The sequence below is a fragment of the Tinamus guttatus genome, unplaced genomic scaffold, assembly GCF_059628265.1.
Source record: "Tinamus guttatus ecotype Peru unplaced genomic scaffold, ASM5962826v1 Tinamus_guttatus_pri_ptg000070l, whole genome shotgun sequence".
Taxonomy (NCBI): domain Eukaryota; kingdom Metazoa; phylum Chordata; class Aves; order Tinamiformes; family Tinamidae; genus Tinamus; species Tinamus guttatus.
In genome coordinates, this window is record NW_028288604.1 from 622,501 (window position 1) to 645,513 (window position 23,013).

General features: G+C 41.4%; 1 protein-coding gene across 5 annotated transcripts in view; it reads right to left on the reverse strand.

Annotated features, from left to right (window-relative positions):
- Positions 1 to 17,020, reverse strand: part of SYNCRIP (synaptotagmin binding cytoplasmic RNA interacting protein) — a 23,774-nt gene extending 6,754 nt beyond the window's left edge. For 3 of the 5 annotated variants that reach the window (XM_010218845.2, XM_010218844.2, XM_010218841.2), the window contains exons 1-9: positions 15,608 to 15,892; positions 14,596 to 14,714; positions 14,308 to 14,415; positions 12,478 to 12,591; positions 12,217 to 12,393; positions 7,402 to 7,537; positions 6,513 to 6,718; positions 3,523 to 3,672; positions 2,128 to 2,249 (exon numbers count right to left, since the gene is read on the reverse strand). In XM_010218845.2, the coding sequence (XP_010217147.1) occupies positions 2,128 to 2,249; positions 3,523 to 3,672; positions 6,513 to 6,718; positions 7,402 to 7,537; positions 12,217 to 12,393; positions 12,478 to 12,591; positions 14,308 to 14,415; positions 14,596 to 14,714; positions 15,608 to 15,788 (1,313 nt within the window). In that variant the 5' untranslated portion in view covers positions 15,789 to 15,892. Of the gene's footprint in view, positions 1 to 2,127; positions 2,250 to 3,522; positions 3,673 to 6,512; positions 6,719 to 7,401; positions 7,538 to 12,216; positions 12,394 to 12,477; positions 12,592 to 14,307; positions 14,416 to 14,595; positions 14,715 to 15,607; positions 15,893 to 16,853 lie in introns of those variants that run through there. The other 2 variants (XM_088519756.1, XM_088519757.1) reach the window with 2 other exon arrangements.
- Positions 17,021 to 23,013: the final 5,993 nt, after the last annotated feature.

Consider the following 23,013-nt stretch of genomic DNA (forward strand, 5'->3'; position numbering starts at 1 on the left):
CTAGCAGCTCACTTGCTCCCCGACACTGCTATGACTTTATGTGCATTTTTTCTAACTAGTCTTCAGTGTCAAGACTCCCAATTCCTTCTCCTCAAAATAAAAATGCACTCAATCTACTTGTTGTAACATCTCCCCCCTTCATCTACACATGTAGGATTTTGTTTTTCTTGGATATACACAGCTACACAGCTAACAGCAGTCACACGGGAGTGTGAAATAACCGAAGTAACTTACACAGCTTAATAATTTTACTCCTGACAGCCACAAAAGGCTTAAAACAGGAAAGATTCTTACATGCACGTGGGTAAGAACGCTAATTACATAATGTCCCAGTCAAATTGTATCTGTAAGCATATGCAGGTTACCAGAAAAAAAAAGAAAAAAGAAAAAAAGTATTCTTAGAACCGTAAATATAGTACAAACTACAAATTACCTCTAAGATCTTAAGACGTCACTCCAAACTTCTCAAATAACTAGGACACAGACTTAACAACACACATATCCTTCTATTCCCTCATCTTTTGGAACCCTAAAGAAATTAAAAGCCCTTACAGTTCACTCTTGAACAGTGTATTTAAAAATCCAAACATGACTAGCGATCAATTAAACTAGCTGCTTTCCATTTAGCAGTTCATAAAAATAAATGAAGACAACTTCCAAACCAAGGCACCTGAAAAAAGAGGACCTGAAAGAATGAAATCAGACCTCTAACTGGCAAAATGACAGATGCAACCCTCCACAAAAATTGGACATGTGCCCCTTTATTAACAAATTAATAAAACAGGACTAATATACAGCATTATATTATATATGATAATGTTGTCACATGCCAGGAAGAATTCCTGTGTTATAAACACATGCACACTATCCAGAAGCAATAATTCTGTTTCAGAGAACTGCAGAGAACAGCACTTCAGTACTTAAAAAGAAAAAAGAAAAAAAAAACACCACCAAAAAATGGCATTATCATTGATCAGATGCCCTTAAAGAAAGTCTTTCTTCCCACCACAGGAAACAGGCCACTCGCCAAACAGGCAAAGCTGTCTATTACAACATGTGTGTTTCTCTAGATTTTTTTTTTTGATATTACTCAAGTTTAATGGAAGGAAAGCATGTCTCCAAGCAGAGACAACAAAACCAAGCCATACAGACAACTCCTTGTGTCGAGAGGTAACTCTGCGCAACCTCCAATATTATTTTACATTGCAATTAGATAAACTTATTTATGATGCTTTTGTCAAGACACAAAATGAATGTGAATTTTTAATCACCAGAAGATTTGAACAGAACTGAGAAGGCCCAGCACAGAAGAAAACCAAAACAAAAGAGAAATCTACTGCTTCCAGCAAACACAGAGGCCCAGGAAAAAAGGACGGAAGGGCCCCAAAAGTTCGACAACTATAAGCAGGGGGAGCTTAAGCAACTCCATGTGCATGCTAGCTCACCATCTGGGGATCTCTATTAATCTGGTAACCAACCCAGCTAGCCTGGCTTCTTGGATGCTGCACAGCAGCCCTGGCAGAGGTTATTTTTGGAAATATGGAGGGGGAGGGAAGATGGTTAGGAAAGCTACAAGATATCCTAGAAGAAAAACACATGAGTACATTAAACAGAATACACTGGCAAGACTTTTTTTTTTTTTGCCATGTTTAAAAGCTGTTAGGGCAAAAGTTTAGAAACTTCATGGGCTTATCTATCTGTTAAAAGTGGCAAAAAAAAAAAGAACATGGGGCTCCCAGTGGATACTTTATTAAACAGGGGTCCTATATCAGTTATCTAAGCCTGCTGGGAAGAGCACAAGTTGCTAAGTACATTCATGTGACAGGTCAGTGCACAAGTACATGAACTTTAAAAGAAAAAGTGTAAAGTTCGCAGGTTCCATGACCTTCAGACATTTCCTCTGGCGCTCACATGCACATAGAGGAAAACAGGGCCTAAATTCTCACCAATAGCACTACTAAAGCAGTAATTCTGATGTAAAGTGCGAACAATCTAAATGCATCCAACATTTTCAGAGAAGCCAAGCAAAGTGTACACTGCAGTATAGCTACTAATACACCCAAAGCTCCAATTTCTGTACATGTCTTTCAGAAGTAACACAAAATATGTGCATGCATTTACACTTACATCTGATTTTTAGCCGCTTGTCTCTGAGCTTTCCGTTCTTTCCTTTTTTGATCTGGTGGCTTAGCAAAAACAATTTCAATGTTTTCTCCCTCTAAATCTTTGCCATTCATTTCTTCCATTGCCTGAAGGAATTAACCAGACTTTAAATATACTTCTAAGCATATCTGAAGTAGTTTATTTTATTCTATCCTTTACAGTATGCATTTTAATTCTTTGTTATCCAGAACTAAAGCAAAATTATAAATCTAAGTCAAAGAGCATAGTACTTGGGTTTCAGAGAGTTATTCACTTCCTCTTAACTTCCCTCTAAAACCCAGGACTGCCTGAGTGCCGGTTTAAAATCTTCTACTTAAAACTGCAATATTCAGTCTTTACAAACTGGTGGCTTTAATTTTTGCAAACCCTTTCAATTAGTGAAATGACAGATCTGTCTTCTGAAAGGATAGTTTTTGCAGTAGGGGGTACATACAAATAGTACTAAAGCTAGAGATCAGTGTATGTTTTCATTCCCTCATTCTACTTGTAGGAAGCTTTCCCTTTTTTTAGCGGAAGCCAGATATTAGGATTTAACGTGCTTATTCTGACATATTAAAAGTAAGTAAGGGAGAAAACAAGAGAGGACACATCTCCCAGTGGTGACAATGAATATTACATATAGATTTAAAAAGCAGGGAAATCCTAAAGATTCTACCATTTCTAGGGACTTTCTAGACTTCAGAGAGCTGGGCCTTGACAAAACACATATCCTGTAAAGAGATTCTTTCCATCATCTAGAGCATCTGCTTTAAGGCATCTGGATGAATAAGGATAGCGGAATCCCCTTGTATCCTGCACCATCCCACAGGAAGCAAACACTATATACACTGCAGGAAGGGCAGGAATTACATTTTCCTCTCCTATCAAAAGATAACAGGAGAAAAACCACCACCAAAAGGCTAATAAAATCCAGGAATTACAATTACTCAGTTATCCTGCACCACTCATCAAAAAGAAAAGGTGCTTACTTCACACTGTCAAAAGGAAGTTACTCTCTTCCTAAAAAATAAAAGGATTACCTAAGTTTCTATCATCTGTCCTAAAGAAACTGCTTTAAATTCTACCGATAATTTGGTGAGAAGTCATTCAACTTCTGGCACTTCACTTATAAAAGGTAACACATGTGATTATCTGAGATACTTATCAGCAGAATTACTTAGGACAGTCGCATCTAAGATCCAGTTTCAAGCTAGCAACTGCATTTTCCTAGAAGACACCTACACAGGACAAAGTTATCGGTGACAATGCTTTAACATTCATCCAGATAAAGCTTTTTCTCAAATTAAAAGCACACAGCCTCTAAATGCTTGTCTTAGCCACTACTTCCACACACCCAAAGTTACAGCCTCCATCACTTACCTTTACTGCTCCATCCCGTTCATCAAAATGAATGAAAGCATAATCTTTTAGCTTCTTCACTCGTTCTAGCTTTCCAAACTGACTGAAGGCCTTTTCTAGGATCTCCTCTGTTACAGTATTGGCGAGATTGCGTACAAACAAAACTTTTACCTGAAAACAAAACAATAAAAAAAACAAGTCTTAAAAGTATGATCTGAATACACAACAAGTTTTGCAAGTCACTACTATTGGCAGCATGGGAAAGGTCACTTTGTTTTATGTGTGTGCGCGTGCGCACATTAATACCGACACATATATAAATATATATATACATATATATATATATATATATGTTCTTGCAGCATGAGTTGGCTGCAAACCTTCATGCCTGCTAGAGCTATTAACACAGTTTTTATGATTACATAGCAAGAGTATCCTGGAAAAAAAAATAATAAAATCAATGCAATTTATGTTGATGTTGAAAAAATCCCAGCAGCAAGCTTCAGCTCGGGAACACTTTCAAAATTAAAAGACAGCATCCAAGGTCAGTTACGTGCCAAATAATTAACTTATCAAAACATTTCATTGTTTAGACAAGTTTTTACTAAGGTATCTGGAGAACAGTCACCACTGCAATATCTAGGTCAGAGGTTCTCGAGCTCTGCCATTCCACAGCTCCTTGACTTGTGGCTCCCATGCCAGAGCTCCACCAAATACCTAAGAGCAAGACTGTGCCTGCCGGAGCAGGCTTCCTGACCTGAATCCACAGTTGGAGAAGGGAACACGGTCATTAAGGCTCACATAGTGCAGGCCAGCCCTGCACTTTCTCAGAAGCTAAACGTGGCCCCTGCCTTGGTGAACGACCATCTTCCAACCATTCTGCCAAGCGGCTCGCTCCCCCAGCTCTCTAGAGTGTGCAGTATGACTCGTAAGGCACATGAAAACAGATATGAAGCTTGGAGGGTCAGAAAGACTGGTTATCTTTAAGTATTTAGATATGCCTTAACTGCCCAATAGTCACTAAATCACCACCAGAATCTAAAGTTGTGTCAACCACACACAGATAAAAGAAAATATATGGCAGTCAGAGAAAAGACAACCTTTATTTTAAGAAAGCAGAGAAGTTAACGTACGTCCTCTGCGAGTTATGCTGCACACCATGAATCACGTACGATACCAAGTTGCTATCACTTGAAGACCTGCCCTTGCATCAACGTTCAGATTACACTAAGTGACCACAAGCTATCATGTTTGCACATTACTCAGGAGGCTCATAGTTTATATGAGTGCCCTTCCTTACGCTGCCACTACGCCTTAACACCATGCCCACCACTCACACAGTGGTTATTAATGAAATTGAGTTACTAATAACTAGAACAAACTTTTATCACTGAACCAGAAATTGGATGGGATGCAGGACCCAGAGGAAAGGATACTACAGACCATAATTCTGATCCAAACTCCAGTCTTTGGTAATACTACTCTAGGCAATTCTCAGGAGACATTAAGAATCGTAGTAAGCTCCAGAGAGAAAGCTTCTTTCTGTTCTGCAAGAAAGACTGCAGCAAAGAGCCTTTTCTTACTCTAGGAATGAGTTAAGTGACCCACCACCAAGTGCTCGCTTGCCCTCAACTTCTGCATTCAGCCGTAAACCAGACTCTACTTCATCCATACTCCCTTCACATATTCATTTCCCAACAAGCCTTCAACTCAAGCTACATTCAATGTCTTTAGCATATGGCACTAAATGTATACAAGACCATTTTCTGTACCTTTTCCGTATTTTCCACTTTTATTTCCCATTTTAAGTACTTAACAATAGAAGGTACTAAAAGACACAGTTTAGCACATTTGAAAATCTCTATGAAACAGGGCAAAACACTGTCAAGTTTTAATTTCTTTAGCTTTCATTAATTCTTTAGGTTTCACTCCCTACATCTGTGAATTTACTTTTGAAAGATACCTAATCATGTCCCTTATCACTTCCCACTTATCTATTCAGTCATGTCAGCAGAAGTCCCTGCTAATTTATTTTAGCTGGATTTTGCTAGATTAGGACTCTTCTCTTTGAGCCAGGGAACTGATCAGGTGGAAAAGCTGCCATATGGAGGAAATACCACCTTAGAAAAACTTCACCTGCAAGACTCTTCCCTGCTGCTAGCAGACTGAGATGCCAGGCAAGCACACGCGCACACACACATACCAAAAAATAAAAAATGAAAAAGAACAAAAAACACTGCAGACAGGGTAGTCCAAAAGCTCTAATACGTGGAATTTAAAAACAGTTTTCCTAAAGTGAGCCCCAATTCCGGGTATTTTCCCTAATGGCTAACCAAATAGGAAGTCCCATCCAAGCTATCTTACTAGGTCCATGAAAGCAGGACTCCAGCAACTGATGCAGTTTTCTCAGATGAGAGAAAAAGCACAGATAAAAAACAAGCAGAAAGAGAAAAGGACATGGGCAAGCTATGAACTTGTACTGCATAACTCAGCTACACCTTAATAGCCTTTTTTTTTTTTTTTTTTTTTTTTTTTTTTTGTGATAAAGCAGCTATGCTTAATCTGATGGCCAGAAATCAGGTAACCTGTTTCGGTATCAAAACATTGCACGTACATAACAGAACTGTCAAAAACCACTTTGAAGTGCTAAGCGTTCAAAATTTTGCTTCGCTAAAACATTAAAAATCCAGAATATCAACATTCTTAACATTTCAAGGAATTTAAAAAAACCCCACAGAATTAGATACAAGTTTCAGGGAACGACTTCTAAAACCTATCTTTGAAAATCCCAGTCCTCCCTTCTGAAGTTCTAAATACAGAATTTCATTGCAATTAAGGTTTGCTCTGCCATCACCTCCCCAGTATTAAGCTACAAGCCACCAAATATAAAGCTACAAACTACAACTTTTGGAGTCACTTTTCGGGATGCTATTTTAACTTTCACTAGTATCAGAAAATACTTACTTTAGAACACGGACTCTAAAAATATGCTTCCCTTATCGCTTTATTACCTTTGCCATGACTTCAGGATCTGGATCTTCTATAGGATCAGCCCATTCAACTGTAACAACATTTCCCCAGACTTTCACTTTGCCGCTCATTAACCTACGTCTGGCCTGAGCAGCAGTTTTGTGATCTTCATATTCAAGGAAACAGAAACCTCTGTTCTTTTTCTTGTCATCAGGCTGATGATACAATATGACATCTGTAAGACTCTCTGAAATTAAGCAAAATATTTATCTGTAGTATAAGGTGGGGATTATCCTTCCAAGAGCATCTTACAAGTAATTGCAAAACAAGACACTTTCAAAGAGAAACTTTACACTATCCCAATGCACTTCAATCACAACACCATATTACCTGGACATTCATGGAAAAAAAAATAAGACAGATCAAACTTTCGTGATTTTAAGACTTCTAAAAAAATTCAGTAATGCTCCAAGGAACCCAAGCATATCATCTGCTAAAGCCATAAAATGTTGTCTTTGTCAGTCTAAGTACAGCTACAAAAAAGAGATTTTTATCAAATCATTAAAGATTCTGAAGCACAGAGGTCATTATGTTCTCAATCTTGCTTCAATTCTGCTATAAAAAGATTTAAAAGATCCTTTAGTTTTGACATTACAAACTATCCATTTCTTTGAATGGATACTTTAAACAGCAGGCAGTTATTTGCCATGTAAAACTTGGAGCTGCGTACCAGTGTAATCACATTTTTCAGCTTGCAGAAGAATAGAGCTTTTTTGAAAAAAAAAAAAAAAAAAGTTAGTCATTCTAGGAGTCAAGACAAAAGGTAAGTGATCTCAATCAGAAGCTGAAAGATGATTAGATGGTTAAAAAAGTTATCTCTAATCACATTTTACATCTCTCCAGCTCTAAAAATCATGGTTACAGACTTACCTGTTACTTTGCTAAACTCTTCAACAATTTGCTCCTTAGTTTTACTCTTAGGAATAGAGCCAACAAAAAGCCTATTATTGGCAACAGAGATGCATACACCAATGTGTTTTCCGGAACGAATTTCATGATTGTTGTACTGAAAGGAAAACAATTAAACAATCATCAGTTACAGAACATTTTCACTGTAACAGCAGCACAACAAATATTTTCCTTCTTCAATTGTAACACACAGTAATACATTAACATCCTAAGAGCTTAACGCATTCTTACTACATTCAACTAATAGTTCTGCAGTATATCATTTTTTTCTAAGAAATCTCCACGATTTTCACCAATATTTATCTTTCTCTTCTGCTCAAGCCTCTTACTTAACACACATTCTTTGTGTGTTAAGTGTCAAGAGTTTTACTCAAGGGAGATTTTTTCATATAGAACAAAAGACAGATCTTGCATCTGTGGACATGCTACTTCTCACAACATTTCAGGAAAAGATAAAGTCGCCCTACACACTGCATCCATGAATTCCTAAATTGAATCTTGTGTCATAAAAGACAGGTGTTATGATGCAGATTCCCTTCAAGAGAGCCACAGTTAACAGAAGAAAAAAATAAAGAAAAACACACACACACGAACACCTTCACACTATTCATGATTAAGTCCCCCCCCAGAAGTCAGTGTGAAAGAGCAATTGTCAAATTCTCTCCAAAGTACTTAGACTGTACACAGAAATCCAAGGATATCTGTACAAAACCCTCTCCCAAAACAGGTAACTCAGAAGTTTCCACAAATAAGATAGGAGTTCAAGGGACATTAAATAAATAAATAAAGGAGGCACCTGTAGAAAAAACGCCTTTCATTCAGATGCAGAATAGATATACATCACCTAAATAAGAAGCAGGGAGGATAACTGCTGGTATCTCAACCACTTTTCCACTGAAAGCCCTGTAATATACAATTCTGTAGCTAGGAAAGCGTATTTTGTGGTCAACATTTTATTGACAAGCAGTAGGCTAACCTTAAGATTAATCTTACTATAAATTTTAGGAGCAATTCCACTCTTGATAAATGCTCCTGCAGAAGCAAGACTTCCCACACTTCCTATAGCTCTGTGTATTAAAAACAGAGTGAGGATGTTTATTTACATCTTACATTTATCTGTCAAACAGCAAAAAGTGCATTACATTGAAAATCTTCACTAAAGCTTGACAATTAAGTCAAAAGTGAGCTAAAATGAACATTGTATATGTGAGAAGTATCTGTGCTTCATATCAGAGTACGCAGATTTCCAACTAGTTATATATGTCCCAAAACATATTAAAATTCAGTAAAAGACTTCTGTCTGTAGATCTCTTGCCCATGCTATAGAGAAAGAACCAATTTTAAAGGAGGCAAGAAAACAGTACAAGACTCTATACATTTTACAACTATGGCACTGATAAGTAGACTTGTAAACATGAACTTAGCGTAAGTTGTAAGTGGCTAAAAAAAAATCTTAAAAAATAAAAAAAATACAGTGCATAACTTAAAATGCAGACAATTTATTAGTCTGGATACAATACACAAATTGATTCTTCTTCAGTTGTGTCATCTACAATGTAAGACATTATCTGACTGTTTTTATTAAATCTAAGACCAAAAATTGGCTTCATGTGTAACTTAAGAGCCTCTCACAAACCTCCTGACAACGAAATACCATTTCATAGTCAAACTGCATAAATCTCTACTACATTCCATATATACAGTGGTTCCTAAACAGTTCTTTCATACTTCAGTATGTTAACCACTGCTTTGCATTGCATGTTTTTGTTAGCACAAAATTATGCCTTAAATTAGGTGCTCTTAGAGATAAAGCTTGTGCTTTATTAGGTAATTAGTTTGCACATTAGCTGTAAACTCAGATTAGATCTGTACAAGCCCTAAAATGCCAAAAAGGAGTAAGGCTACCAAAGCAGCAAGGTCAGCAAAACATTTCTCTGTCCCATCACTAGTGACTGAATGCCCGAAGTTAGTCACACAAACATTCACCTTCTCTAGGCTCTATAAAAGATACTGACTCTCTTTGCTATGTTCTTCAAGAACAGACTTTAAAATAACGGGTCAAACTATACTCAAAGTCTGTTCTGTCATTCTACCACCCACTTAAACTTTCATGAGCAGCTTTAGTTTATTTTCAGCAGCAAACAACAAGTTGTAATGCTGTGTGTAGATGGGAAACTGTTTAACATGCACAATTCACCTGGATCTACACTTTGATCTAACTTCTTGCTCTATTCAAACCCAGTGAGAACACAACCAGTGTGTATTTCCCTACAAACTTCACCATCTCAACTGTTGTACCTCTTCCTACAGAAAACATAAGCACTCAAAAGCCTGTTATTAGAGCAAAATCTGCAACTGTGAACTAGTATAAGGGGAAAATGAACACATGCGTCGAATACAAGTGAAAATGTAATCCCTAATTCAGACAGTTTCAAATAGACATTAAATGCAATTATTATCAGAGCTGACTTCTTAAAAGACAGAGCTTGTGCAAAAAGAACATTTTAGCTGCCACTTCTAACCAGGACTGGGGAAAGACTAGAGAAGGTCCAACCGTGCATGGGATTAAGTACAGAACATAAAACTACCTAGTGTTAGTGTATGTAAGTCTTCTCAGCATGAGATGATGCTATGGCATCATTAATTAAGGCTTGAATCTTTCAAGATGGGAAAAGTTATCTGTGTAGTGAATAACACAAGCCAACATTAACTTTATTCACAACTTTAGTTCACTTTTCTGTGATGTTGTCTTAAAGTTTGTGGATGATACAGCAGCCATCCGAAGACAAATCATGTAAAGTACTGCTATGCTCACTGATAGAGCCTAAAGACAGCTCAGTTTACTCTCTGTTGCTGTTTATTGACAAAAATCTCCAATATATCCTTTTTATTAACACACAGAGGGGTCTATAGGCAATTTTATCACATTTTTGCTATATGTCTCAGAAGCTCTGAGAGAGAAAAAGCACAAAGCTTTTAGGAAGAAAATGGGAAACAACAACAGAACTTTGATGCCAGTGAGTCCAGAAAGCTGGGAAACAAATCGTCTGTCTCTGTGCAGAGACTAGATGCAGTCTCAAAAAGAGTATTGGCTGTTAACATACTGGGATGTTACAATTAACAGAAAGAAGGAATCATCAATTCCAAAAGAATTTCAGCAGTCTCCCCCAATGCACACACAAGTGATGGACAAAAGATTTTCAACAGGTATCTGCAACTGTCTTCCAGGTATTCAAAGCAGTCCGAGACACTTGTCTCGGAAATATATATATATACACATATATACATATAGAAAAAATAGCTAGCCAAATACTGCCAGAACTATTCAAAGACTCTGATAAATGCTAACTGATCCAGCTTTTCCAGCTCTTTTTTCCAACTACTGCGTTCAGCCACCATTTAACTTAAAAACAGAACATTCATCACCTATTTTTTCCTGCATATCAAAGATCAGCTATAATACTGAGCTATATGTATTTCTTCACCGGTATCATTTAGTGGACAACAGAGGCCAAAATCTGTTGTTACTTTTATGGAAGCAAAATTTGCTTAAAATGCCTTAAGAGCATGCTACATTTAAGCAAACTTAAGCTAACAAAAGATTTTATCTACTGGGGCCCTCTGAGAATATATTTGGCTTGTTTCACTGTTCTGAGTCATGTGCACTACTGCAAAAAGTTCATGCAAGAGATGAAGAGCTAAGTTGAGGATAAAAGGACACAGGGCTATGCACAAAGTTGAATTATCCCAAGTATATCTGGACTGTAGACAAGAAGACAAAAAGTTCTTAAGATAAATTAAAAATAATAATAAAAACGTTTAAATGTTAAAAAGCCCCATCTTCACTTTGCTTAAGATGGTAACAAATTGACTTAAGATGGTAACAAATCACCTTAGCAATCCAGGAGATGCACCTTATTCCAAAACTCAGGTTTAAATCTTACATAGTAAGATTTAAAGATCAATCTGCTTCAGAATTAGTATGCTTAGCACTCTTGAGGGTCCTATCATACACTGTAATCTCACACATATCAGTATAGTAATAATTATCTCTCACTGCAGCAATCGCTAACTCAAAGAATATAAATTCCCCTGGGAAAAAAAAAAAAAGAAAGGCGGGGGGCAGTGGCAGGATATAAGTGGGTTCTGGTTTGTTTTTATATGATGGAGGCTTCATGCATAAAGCCTAGAAAGCTTATTAAGAGTGACCTAGTCCTTCAAACAAGCTATTTCACACCTCCGCCTGGAACAGCAGATAAAGTTTACTCTAATCTGGCAGATTTTCTATCATTTTCCAGACAGTTCCAATAGAATAGAAAGTCATTACTTCCCATCTGAACTATCTTCAGAAATTCCATGACTTTAGGAACCTATTTCCAGTGTGGGGCCCTCTGCTGGTACACAAGCAAATATGAAGTCACAGAAACCCAATCAACTCATCTTTTGAAGAAGAGGGATGGGGGGGTGGGCAAAGCACTTATCTCCAAAAGTCATTCAAAAAGCAGACAGATCAAAAGCCACTCCTAATAATGTAAGAATACGGGCTCATCAAACTGAAGCAAGTAGCAGTCCACCCACTTGTTTCCTCCTTGTCCGTAATATGCCCAGTAACAACTTATACACAGAATTCTGTAAAAAATATTTTAAAGACACCTAGTGGATATTTATGATATGACGTTAATAGTGACAGAGTTTCTTCCTAAGCATTTAAGCACTAAGATAAGGACAGCTGCTTAGAACCCAGTGTATTTAAAAAATAGAAATAACAAAACTTACCAGTTTAACAGCCTCCTGAGCTGCCTCTTTAGTACAAAAAGTGACAAAAGCATATCCTCTATTTAGACCAGTTAATGGATCCATCATTAAGCGAAGATCCCATATAGGGCCGGCCTTCTCAAATAATGGAACAAGCTCATCTTCAAATAAGTCTCTTGGAATCTTGCCCACAAATATCTACAACAGACATATACAGTATAACTTGTAAAAAAAATATGTCCAATAAATATGACTATGTTTACATAAAGATCTCCTTCTCACCTCTGTACCAACAGAAGGTTGTTGGCCTGAATATATCGACTCTGGAGGAGGTCCACCGTACTTTCGCTGTCCAGTAGTGACATCAAGAGTGTAGCCTGTTCTCTCCAAGAGTGCCTTCAAATAAGAAACTTAAATTTTTAAAATCATAAACCAACTCAGCTCATTTAGACACACTTCATTCACAAAAACAGCATGCTTACAGTTAAAATTGTACTGTTTCAAAACCCTCATATGCAAACAAGTTTATCGCTAACGCTTCAGCAAGGAACTTGCAGAACAACAATTAATAACTGCCAGGTGAAGATATGTCATCAGAAAATTAAAGGTTCACGTGGAGGTTTCCCCAATTCCTTCATTTTCATACAAAAAAAAGAGAAACAAAAAAAAAAAAGGGAAAAAAAAATCATCCAAGTAATAGAACAGCAAGCTTCCCTTTAATTAGAAAGATCTTAACAGTCCGAGTCATTTCTTGTTTTGGCATGTCCAATCCTGCAAACATTTATGCACAGAAGTTCCCTTCACTTAATGAGGTTACTCATAAGTGTGAAGTAAAGAACACATGTTTAAGTGCTTATACTCCTGGAGCTCTCTTCTTACTGCTTTGGGTACCCCACCACTAAAGTGGTAATACTACTTATTTTCTCCTATCCTGTCCTTTATGTATCTCAAATTCCTTGTGAACACATTCAACAACCCAGGACAGATGATTTTCACTAGAACCACTGCAGAGAGGTACAGATACATTTCTGATTAAAAGTGTTAGATGACATTCAGCATGCAGATATGTAATAAGAAACTCTTCTAGAACTAGTCTGCCTCAGTAACTTTGTAGAAGAAAAAAAACACCACATACAAAGAAACAGCCTACTAGACAAATCTAGACAAATCAAGAGTTAAAAATAACTTCATAACCTAAAAAATGCAAAACAAAATTTTAAATGCTTTAGCCATCAGCAGTAAATGCTATCGTAGGTAAGTCAATGCAGTCTTCATTTTGAGCTAGTCAATGTAATTTTTTGTGATGGTGACTGGAACCCATACTCATTTATTGGAATTTATAAATCATGGTATTCAACCCTCAAAGAGATGAGACAAAAATAAAAAAGACATTCCGGTTTTGCAAACTACATAGCTATTTATAGTATTTTTAATAGTAACTTTGCACTTTACACAAAAAAAGTTCAAGATGAGAGGTACTCTAAGATGGAAATAAGCATACTTCATTGTTAAGTTTTAAGCTGAAATAAATTTACTATTGTAAAAAATAACTTCAACAGGACTTTGCAACTCTGATACACAGAGTATACAACAGAAAACTGATACCAAAAAATAATAATGTGGCCATTAAGACAATTCTGCATAGTTTCCATAAACTGTACAACGACATAATAACAGGCTGAACCCTATATCCTCTCTAGTCTATTTTCTTCAGACACGTGTTATCTTCTCCCTACTTCCTAGTTACCTTAAATCTGAATGAGGGCGTGGGGATACCCAGGCCAATCACTGAGTTACACTTTTTGAAAGCAGTCTAAATGCTGAAAAGTATGCAAAATTTTCACAGTGAAATAGTTAAACTGTTTCAGCAAGTGGCACTTGTCAGTGTACAAGCATAGTAACTTTTCAAGTCTTTCACTTTTGTATATATTCCAATAAGTAACACCTTCATCTTGAAAAAGATCAATACGCAAATAAGAGCCTCCTGATAACAAATAAGCTAAAATAGCCCTTACTAAGAAGGCACAGTTCCCAAAGAAATAAGGCATCAGTAATGACAGCTCGAAAAACCACACATGTAATACATGTATTGTACACCTTTTAGGTTCATACCTTAATTTTTGCCTCATCTGGTCCTTTGCTAGAATCTGCCACCTTGGTCCCCTGTTTTTCCCTCTGCCTGTATGTCTTCATGACTCCACATAGAAAGGCACTTTTGTTCTGTAAGAGATGTATTAATCTTCAGTTCTGCAAACACGACAAGCCAGAATCCAACTTTGCTTTGGACTAATAGTGTCTTACATGTCGCATACAGATCGCTGAAAAGACTTAAGCGAAACTCTTGCTAGTCTACTAGCAGTTTGTCCCTCAACAATTATATTCCAAATTGCTTAACATTACCTGAACATGTGAGAGATCGCTGTCTTTAAACTGTTGAAGCACTGCCAATGCACCTTCTTCATTAAATTCCTTTAAAGCTTCAATAGCTCTTTCATCTAGATCACTATGTGCAACTAGCCCTAGAGAAAAGAAAAAAAATACTCATTGTATTTCAGCATTTGTTTAACCATATTTAAAACCTCTAACATATCTCAGTGACCCCTAAAGCAATCACTGAATAACATTAAGTTACTGTACCTAAGAAACCCACCACTTATTCCTCTTCGAGGTTTTTTTTTTTTTAAAAAAAAAACATGATTAACATCTTTCTGTCAAAAAGAAGCAACAAAAAGTTAAGATCCAGAGCAAGTGTTATTGCATTTATGTTTTCATTCAACTTCTGTGAAATCCAGATGTTACACAGGCTAAGTTTATTTTCAATATCCTGCAGCTGAATACAGAGGGATCCATCAAAACCTGACTTAAGCTTGACTAGCAAAGTAACTTGATACATTTTGAGAGAGGACTGTAAAGACCATATAAGCTACAGCACTAAAAATGACAACCACAATCCAAAAAAGAAAAAGAAATCAAGTCTTAAAAAAAAAAAAAAGCAAGCAATGTTACGCCTGAGAAACACAATAACCATCCACAAGCTCAAATGCTACCTCACTCAGTATTATTTCCAAGAGAAGATGACTACCAAAGCTTCAGTTATCCGGAATTACCCACAACTACTATACAGATGCACTAAGACCACATCACCTACTCCTCCTAAAAATCATCTGTTGGCTGTTCCAGCTGTTCCTGCAGTTACATGTACACTTTTCCCACCCCTCAACCCAAGTGACCTGGCGCGAGAGTTCTTTGAAAAATTCTGTGACAAATTAAAGCGCCAAGTTACCCAAAAAAAAAATGGTAAGACTGCAGTCCCCATACTTTTGGAAACCACAAAAAGTTGCTATTTTAGCCCAAAGACAGCAGAATCCAATAAAATATTGTAAGGTGTGGTTTTGCAAGTTTTGCATCTTACCTGCAACGTAAATTTCATCTAGTTTTTCAGCAACTTTCTGTGGTAAACCAGCATCAAGCAATGTCTGGAAATGCTCAGAATGGGTAACTGCAGCAGAAGTATCCATGGGCTCTTCAGTACCATTCCCATTAACATGTTCAGTAGCCATGTTTCCAGATATCTGTTCAAATGCAATAGGCATCACAATTAAGCTAGTGTCATCTTCAAGCAGAATAATTCAAGTGACAAAACATGCAACAGACTGCTCTGTTCTTGCAAAAAAACGAAAAATGAAAAAAAAATCAAAGAAAATCAATCTGCGAGCTCATCCCCTGATGCTTCTGGTTGTTGGGAAAGATGCACCAAATTCCTCAGAAGAAGCGCTAACACAAAGGAGAGCCCTAGCACGGCTGCCTCGCGGGGGTGGGGTGCCTCTCACTGCAGGTTTTGCACAAGCCGGCCAGGCTCACTGACTCACCTCCCCCTGCCTGTCTCTCCCGCACTCCCGGAGAAGCTCCGGACAAGTTGGAAAGGGAGCGAGACGCCAATGGCGGGGGCGGCAGGAGGAGCCGCGCTGCCACATGCACCGCTGCCGCCGCGACACCGACACGCGCGGCCGCCGCGCGGGGCCCCGGCCGCGCCCGGGCTCCCCGCCCGCCTCCCGCCGCCGCCGCCCGGGCCGCCGCGAGGAACAAAGCGCCCTTCGCCGCCCGCCCCGCGGCGGCCGCCGCCATGAGCGCGCGGCGAACACGTGCTCGCCGCGCTCGCGTCTGCTACAACTTCCTCCGGCGCGCGCCGGCCCCGGCCGCGCTGCCCCCCGGCCGCTCCCCGCGGCGCCTCCCGCGCCGCTCCCCCCGCGGCGCCCGTTGGCGACGCGCCGGGCCCCGCTCCAGCGCCCGGCCCGGCGTCCGCCGGCCCCCGCCCGCCGCTCCCGCCGAGACAATGCGGGGCCCGGCGGAGACGGCAGCAGCGCCGGCCGCGCCGCCCGCTCGCGGGCAATGAATGGAGCGGCGGGACAAAGCGCGGGGCCCTGAGCGGCCGCCGCCCCGGTGAGCGGGCCTAGCGCGCGGCCGCCCCCCGGCCGCCACGAAGGCAGGCGGCTCCCCCGCGCGGCAGCCAGGCCGCGGCCCCGCAGCGCCCGGGCCGCTCCCCCCCCGACGCACACCTCGGGCCGGCGGCAGGCGCGGCCCAGCCCGGCCCGCTGCTGCTGCTGCCGCCGCCGCCGCTCCGCGAGGCGCGGGGCGAGCGCGGCCGCGCGGCCTCTGACCTGCGGCTCGGCGGGGGGCGAAGCGCCGTGCGAAGGGGCTCGGCGGGCGGCTCGGCGTGCTGGGGCGCGGCGCCCTCCTGCGCTGCCTCGCGCGGTCCGGACGCGGTGCTGGAGCTGGCGTAAAATGGCGGCCGCTCGAGCGCTCACGCCGCTGCTGGCACCAGCCCCAGCCCCTTCCACTCGGCGCGGGGGGGGGACGGCGCGCGCGGGCGCGCGGGGGGGGGCGGCGGGCGGCAGGGGGAGGCGCCGCGCGCGCTGGCGCGGCCCCAGCGCCGGGGTCTCCCGAGCAGCTGCGCAAGGGTTAGCGCCGCGCCCCGCCCCGCGCGCGCGCGCCCGGCCCTCTGCGTGAGCGCGCGCGGGGGGCGCTGCGCACGCGCACGGAGGCGGCGGCGCGGGGAAGGGAAGGAGGGCGGGAGCGGGCGCGGCGGCGCCTCGCGCACCGCCCTTGCACCTGTGCGCGCGGGCGGGCGGGCGCGGCCGCAGGTGGCACCGAGCGAGCGGGCACCGCGCGCGGCCGCCGCCGCCGCCAGCGGCGCGCAGGGCCTGTCCCGCGGCGGGGACAGCGCGGCGGCGCGGACAAAGGGAGCGGCGCTTTGTGTGGAGCCGCCGCCGGGAGCGCGGCCGCTGCGGGGCTCCCCCCCCACCACCCGCCGGCTCTCCTCAGCCGCCCCCTAACGGCTCTAACGGTCGCACGGAGCGGGCGGCTGCCCGGGAGCTATACGTGCCGCGCCCGAGGAACGGGGCAGCCCCAGGCAGGGAGGAGTTAAGGCCGGCGCCGCTTCGGGTGTCACGCAGCTCGCCCGAAATGTCACCTGCGGCGGTGGCCCTGGGGTGCCGGGTATCGCTTACTGCGCGGCCGGGCGGCTCTTAACGCCCGCTTAAACTTTTTTTTTTTTTTTTTTTTTTTTTTTAATACTGCTGCCCGGAGCAGGAGGTGCAGGGCGGTTAAGCAGCCCTGCCCCGAGGCCCGTGCTGCATTTCCAGCAGGTCCCTTCCCCAGCCTCCCAGTGGAGGCTCCGACTGCAGGCCGGGGCACTCTGCAGGACCTGCATTCCTGCTAAAAACGGCAAAGCAGAGGCAGGAAGGCACGCAGAATGTTACTCATTTCCTCAAAGGCAACAAAGAAGTGGACAAACTGCTGCTTCCCCCGCACCAAGCCAGGCACCTTGGGCATCCCTGCTGCATTAAAAAGATCATTAAATCTGCACAGCACAGCAAGCGATTGCAACACAGGCTGCGTGTCAAATACTCGAATGAAACAACTAATATTGGTTGATCCAGTAAGATTTCACAAATAAAGAAATGTTCCTCGCGGGCTATCCTGAAAACAAGGAGGTAGTTGTACACTCTCACATATTACTGCTAATTTATAACTTGGAAGTGTTACTAAAAATCATTTTTGTTCACAATCTCACTAGTGTCTAAGACATTTTAGAAAATGAAACATTACTTCTTGGAAAAAAACAGCTAAAACATTTTTCTTACTGAAAACATTTAAGATTTTAAATATTGTTAAATTCTTCATAATGAATATGCATATTTATGTCTTTCAAAAGTCACCCTGCCCTCCCCAAATGCCATCAACTAGGCAATTTAGGTGCTATCTGTAAGTCACATTTGGAGAGTAATTTTCAGTGAAAATAGCACACAAACATTTTCTTACAGAAGGGATTTCAGCAAATAGACTTTTACTATGCAGGCTTGAGCCAGAGTAATATCTGTGCTTTGTAAATGCATTAGTTCCTTCAAACTACTAGAAACTGTTCCCTAAGTTTTCAGTTTAGCAGATCTGACCGCCTACAGAAGGAAAGACTGCAGAGAAAGTAATTCCCACTTTCAGACCCCTCTCTCACTCCCGAGGGAAAGTTATTTATGCGCTTCCCTTTTCCTCCATAAAAGGGATGTAAAACAATAAAAAGATAAGGATAAAGGCAGTGCAGATTTGCACCCTTGTTTAAATCACAGCTATTTGATGCTTTGATTTTTTTTTAATGCAGAAAGGAGGAAGCAAAATCTCACGTGCAGTTCCTCTAAGTACAGCCAGTTAGTAGCCCTAATGTCAGAAGGACTGAGAGAAATGGCATGCCCAGGAAGAGAGCCTGGAAATCAGGAAATATATATGTATTTTTAATCCTACAGAATATTTCCCCATACACCTTCCAGATTCTTGCCACAGATTTTTAAAGCTCCACATGCTTGAAATTTTAACTGCATCTCACGATGACAAAAGTTGTGTTAATTCTTTTAATTCTTAGTTTTTGTTTTGTTTTTTTAAACCACATCTCTTCCTGCTTTTAGCCCAGTTACAACATCCTATGAGCTCCTCTGAACTTCAGAAAAATGCATTTCCCAATCCATTCCTCACCAAGTCTCCTTAAGGCTGCCGAGTCCACGGTAATGTATTATACAGGTATCTAACCTAGGGAAAGGAACCAAGCCTGCAGTTATCGCACTCAGCACTCATCTGGTCACTAGCCTATTGCCCCATGTTCTTTATTGAAAGGATCTCACTAAAGGCCACTTAATTTTTCATTTTTCAGTCAGACTCTAGTTCTTAAAAGATGGGTAAGGCCTGTGCGTATTAACAGAGAAATGCAAGTCAGAAACAAACCAGGTAATAAATATAAAACAGTTATATGCATATAGAAGTATAGGACTGAGTCAGTTGCATAGTAAAAAGTAGTTTCTCCCACCAAAATTTCACATTTGATTTCTCCCGTTTTAAAAACCAACTTATGATCTCAATTGCCATGTTTCATCCGAAAAGACTAAACATAGTAATGTTTTATCTCAAAATAATTTTCCTTTATTACTCTTCATACATTTTCCTTTGCCAAAACTAGAGAGATGTAACAACCTAATTAATATCAGGCTTGTTCCTTATTTAAGCTATTCCTAGGGTTCTGTATCTTTGATCTTCAAACACTTTACGCAGTTAGTACTACCAATTATGTCAAGGTACAAAGACAAGACAGCAAATAAAGGATGGTTGCAAATCCAGTGAGTAGACTCTTCTGATCCTCACACATACAGCTTTATCCACCGATTAATTGGCATTTATTGAGATTTAGAAAGATTAATTTTCCACCAAAACCCATGTCATTTTTCACTAAATTTTAATTCTTACTCTGCAAGGTAGATTTGTAGTGAGCCTTGCACTTCAGAGCCTGAGCTTGAAAAATCACCTGCGCACTGCTAAATATTTTTTCCAGATCAAGTCATAGGCAGAGAACCAACCTACCAGTGAAGAGGATGTTTTTAATGCATGTTTAGCATGTGTTTTATATATAGACTGGTTGAAGGTCCTGAAGCAAGTTCATTTTAACTGCTTCTCCCCATTTTTTCAGCCCGTCCTGTAGCACCAGCGCTAACAAAGGCTACTAGACTGCTTATTCCCACAAAGTGTCTATGCTTCAAAGTCATTTTACAGTAAAAATTACTGCTTTTTCTTCTTTCTAGTCAGTAATCCCTCCACACATAGGTACATCCCCCTCAAAAATCAAACACTGCGTAGCTGTCATAGAAGAAGGCCCAACAGAAGCAGCAGAAGGTATTTGAGTTCACATTCCATTCATACCTTCAGCTTTAATTTGAAATTGAGGCAAGACAGATGGCTTTTTTAAAAAAGCCTCTATCTGCCTTGTGTGCAGAGCAATCATCACAGAGTACATTAATGTGCAGCTATTGACAGATGCCCAATAAGAGACTTTTCGAATGCACACAAATATTGAAATTGTTATTCTGTGCGTATGTGGACGTGCCAACTCAGAGCCACTCCAAATTGACTGTTCTCACTCAGAAACCAGATACTGGGACATGAAACAAAAGAACTGCAAGAGCCCTATGCTTTGTGGTCAAAAACGCAGGGCAGCCACTAGGAGTTCCTTGAAGGACAGAACAGAGAACATTACTGTCACATAAATCCATGCGGCACCCACTGCCAGGGCTCTTCAACACAGATGGGCAGGGGGCAAGTGTGGGGGCAGGTTTACAAGGTCAGAAGTGACATAGAGAAAACAGCTAGAAAGTTATTGATCTTTTTTTCTTTCTTGCCTTTTTTTTTTTTTCCCCTACCCTTTCCCCAACAGAAGATCTAGGAGGCACCAAAAGAAATCAGCTACATCTACACACAGCATTAACATCTGAACTTATGGACACTCTCCCAAATCCCAAGACAGTTAGCCAATTAATTGAAGACAATCCCTTCTAGATTTTTAAATGCAGAGATTCCACTTCCAACAGTGTTTGCAGCAGCAGTCTCTGCTGGAGACTCTGCGAGAGTGTGCCAGAAAGTGCTATCGGAGACTTGCCCTGCTCTTGTATTTTTCCTCTGGCTCTGAAACTCTCCAGTACCACCACTGTGTCACAGGAGCAGGCAGAAGAACAGGCAATCGCACATCATCTGTGCCTTTCATCTCAAGCCCTCCTCACTTCTTGCAGAGCTCTGCATGCAAATGTTAACCTTCCCCCAGATCGCCTGACCACACAGCCCTCATCCCACCACAGACCTACAAGCCACAGAGATTCTGCACATACATTTCACAAGCTTATTACAGGGTGAAGAAACTATGGGAATAGACTTCTCTAAATTAAGGGAAAAAAAACACATTACTGCTGACACTGGTATGAAAAATCATCATTTAAACATATCTACTGCTTTTTCTTTGCCCCACTACCCTCATCTGGAGCTCTAAACTGCTACCCATAGGAATGTTACCATTAGATCAGCATCTGGCAAAGCTCCATGGAAAAAAAGACGAGATATTTGGGGAAACAAAGAGTCAGTCCCCTTTCTCCAGTAATTTGCCTACCTTAAGGTTAGTACAGCAGAGATGAAGAAATTTAATTTCACCATATCCAAGTGCATTCTGGCTCATAAGGACTCATGCAAGAGAACTGCAGTGTTCCTGATAGATGTCTGGAAAAAAAGAGACCTTTGAAACATCCCGAAGTCATCTCAGGACAGCAGTGCTCTCCTGAACTCTTACGCAGTACGAGGTAGCCAAGTGCTGAAGCTGCAACTCACCAAGCCAGAGCCACAGTGTCAATGCAGAATGACATGAGCAGAACTGGAGCTCTTTTTAAATCTTGGGTACACACGCAACCCCATTTATGCCACTGTACAGACAGTTTCTGAACATCCCCCAGTTTTACCAGCAACCATTAGGATTTTAGCACTCGGGGCTCTCTAGAAAGCCAACTAAAAGGCTAGAAGAACAGTAGCATTGGGTGAACTAATCCCATGTCTACTAACTTCAGAAATTGTCTTAATGCACAGACAGCCCATTGCTGTGTCATATTATCCTAAAATCCCAGGCATGTATCCCAGAACAGGAAAAGCAGCCTGGAGCAGAGAAAACAGCCACAGCCATACAAGTAAGTGGACAATCCATGGCCTGTTCTTCAAGCCCCAAGGCAAGCTTGAACAGCACAGCTTGCCTTGCCAGAGCTTGGCTCTTGCACACTTTAGCCTCAAAACCACACCAGTATTCCCTGGGAATCCATTAGTTCAGGATTAACCAGGCAGAGACAGCATCAACAGCTTAACAGCGTGGATGGCCAGTTGTCAGTAGCTGGCCTCACATCCCCAGGCACTTTAGTAGGTTGGTAACAATAATTGTTTATTATTCAGGAGAGAGAACACCTGGTGCACCACTTGGAATATGCTGCTTTCAGGATAAGCATTCCCAACTAAACTTGCAAGAATTCCCTCCAAGGATGAGCAAGCCGCAGGTATCTTGCCTCTTCATCCAAGGTCTCCTTGCAAGACTGGAACAGTCTTTTTTTCTTATTAACCTTGCCAGGCAGAATGCAGCATTTCTGCAGAGCCACAGAACTGGCAGCAGAACACATGTATATGATTGTATTTATTTTTTATTTTTTTTAAAAAGATGCCATATACTGTAGTATGGAAATTGCCCCTTTAGAGCACAAATTAGGGAGCAGAGCACAAGGATGAAGAATCAGTATTTCAGACTCTGCCTGCTGCTTTGAAATACCTATTCTTCCCTACCGGCAGGGAGAGATACTGCAGTTGGACCTGAAGTTAGATCAGGTAGCAGGCGCACGGCAGGAGGGAATGGGAACGTATATGTAAAATTACCCTTTTCTGGCTCTTAAGAGCTAACCAGGTATTTCGTTATTGCTCTGCACAGACAGC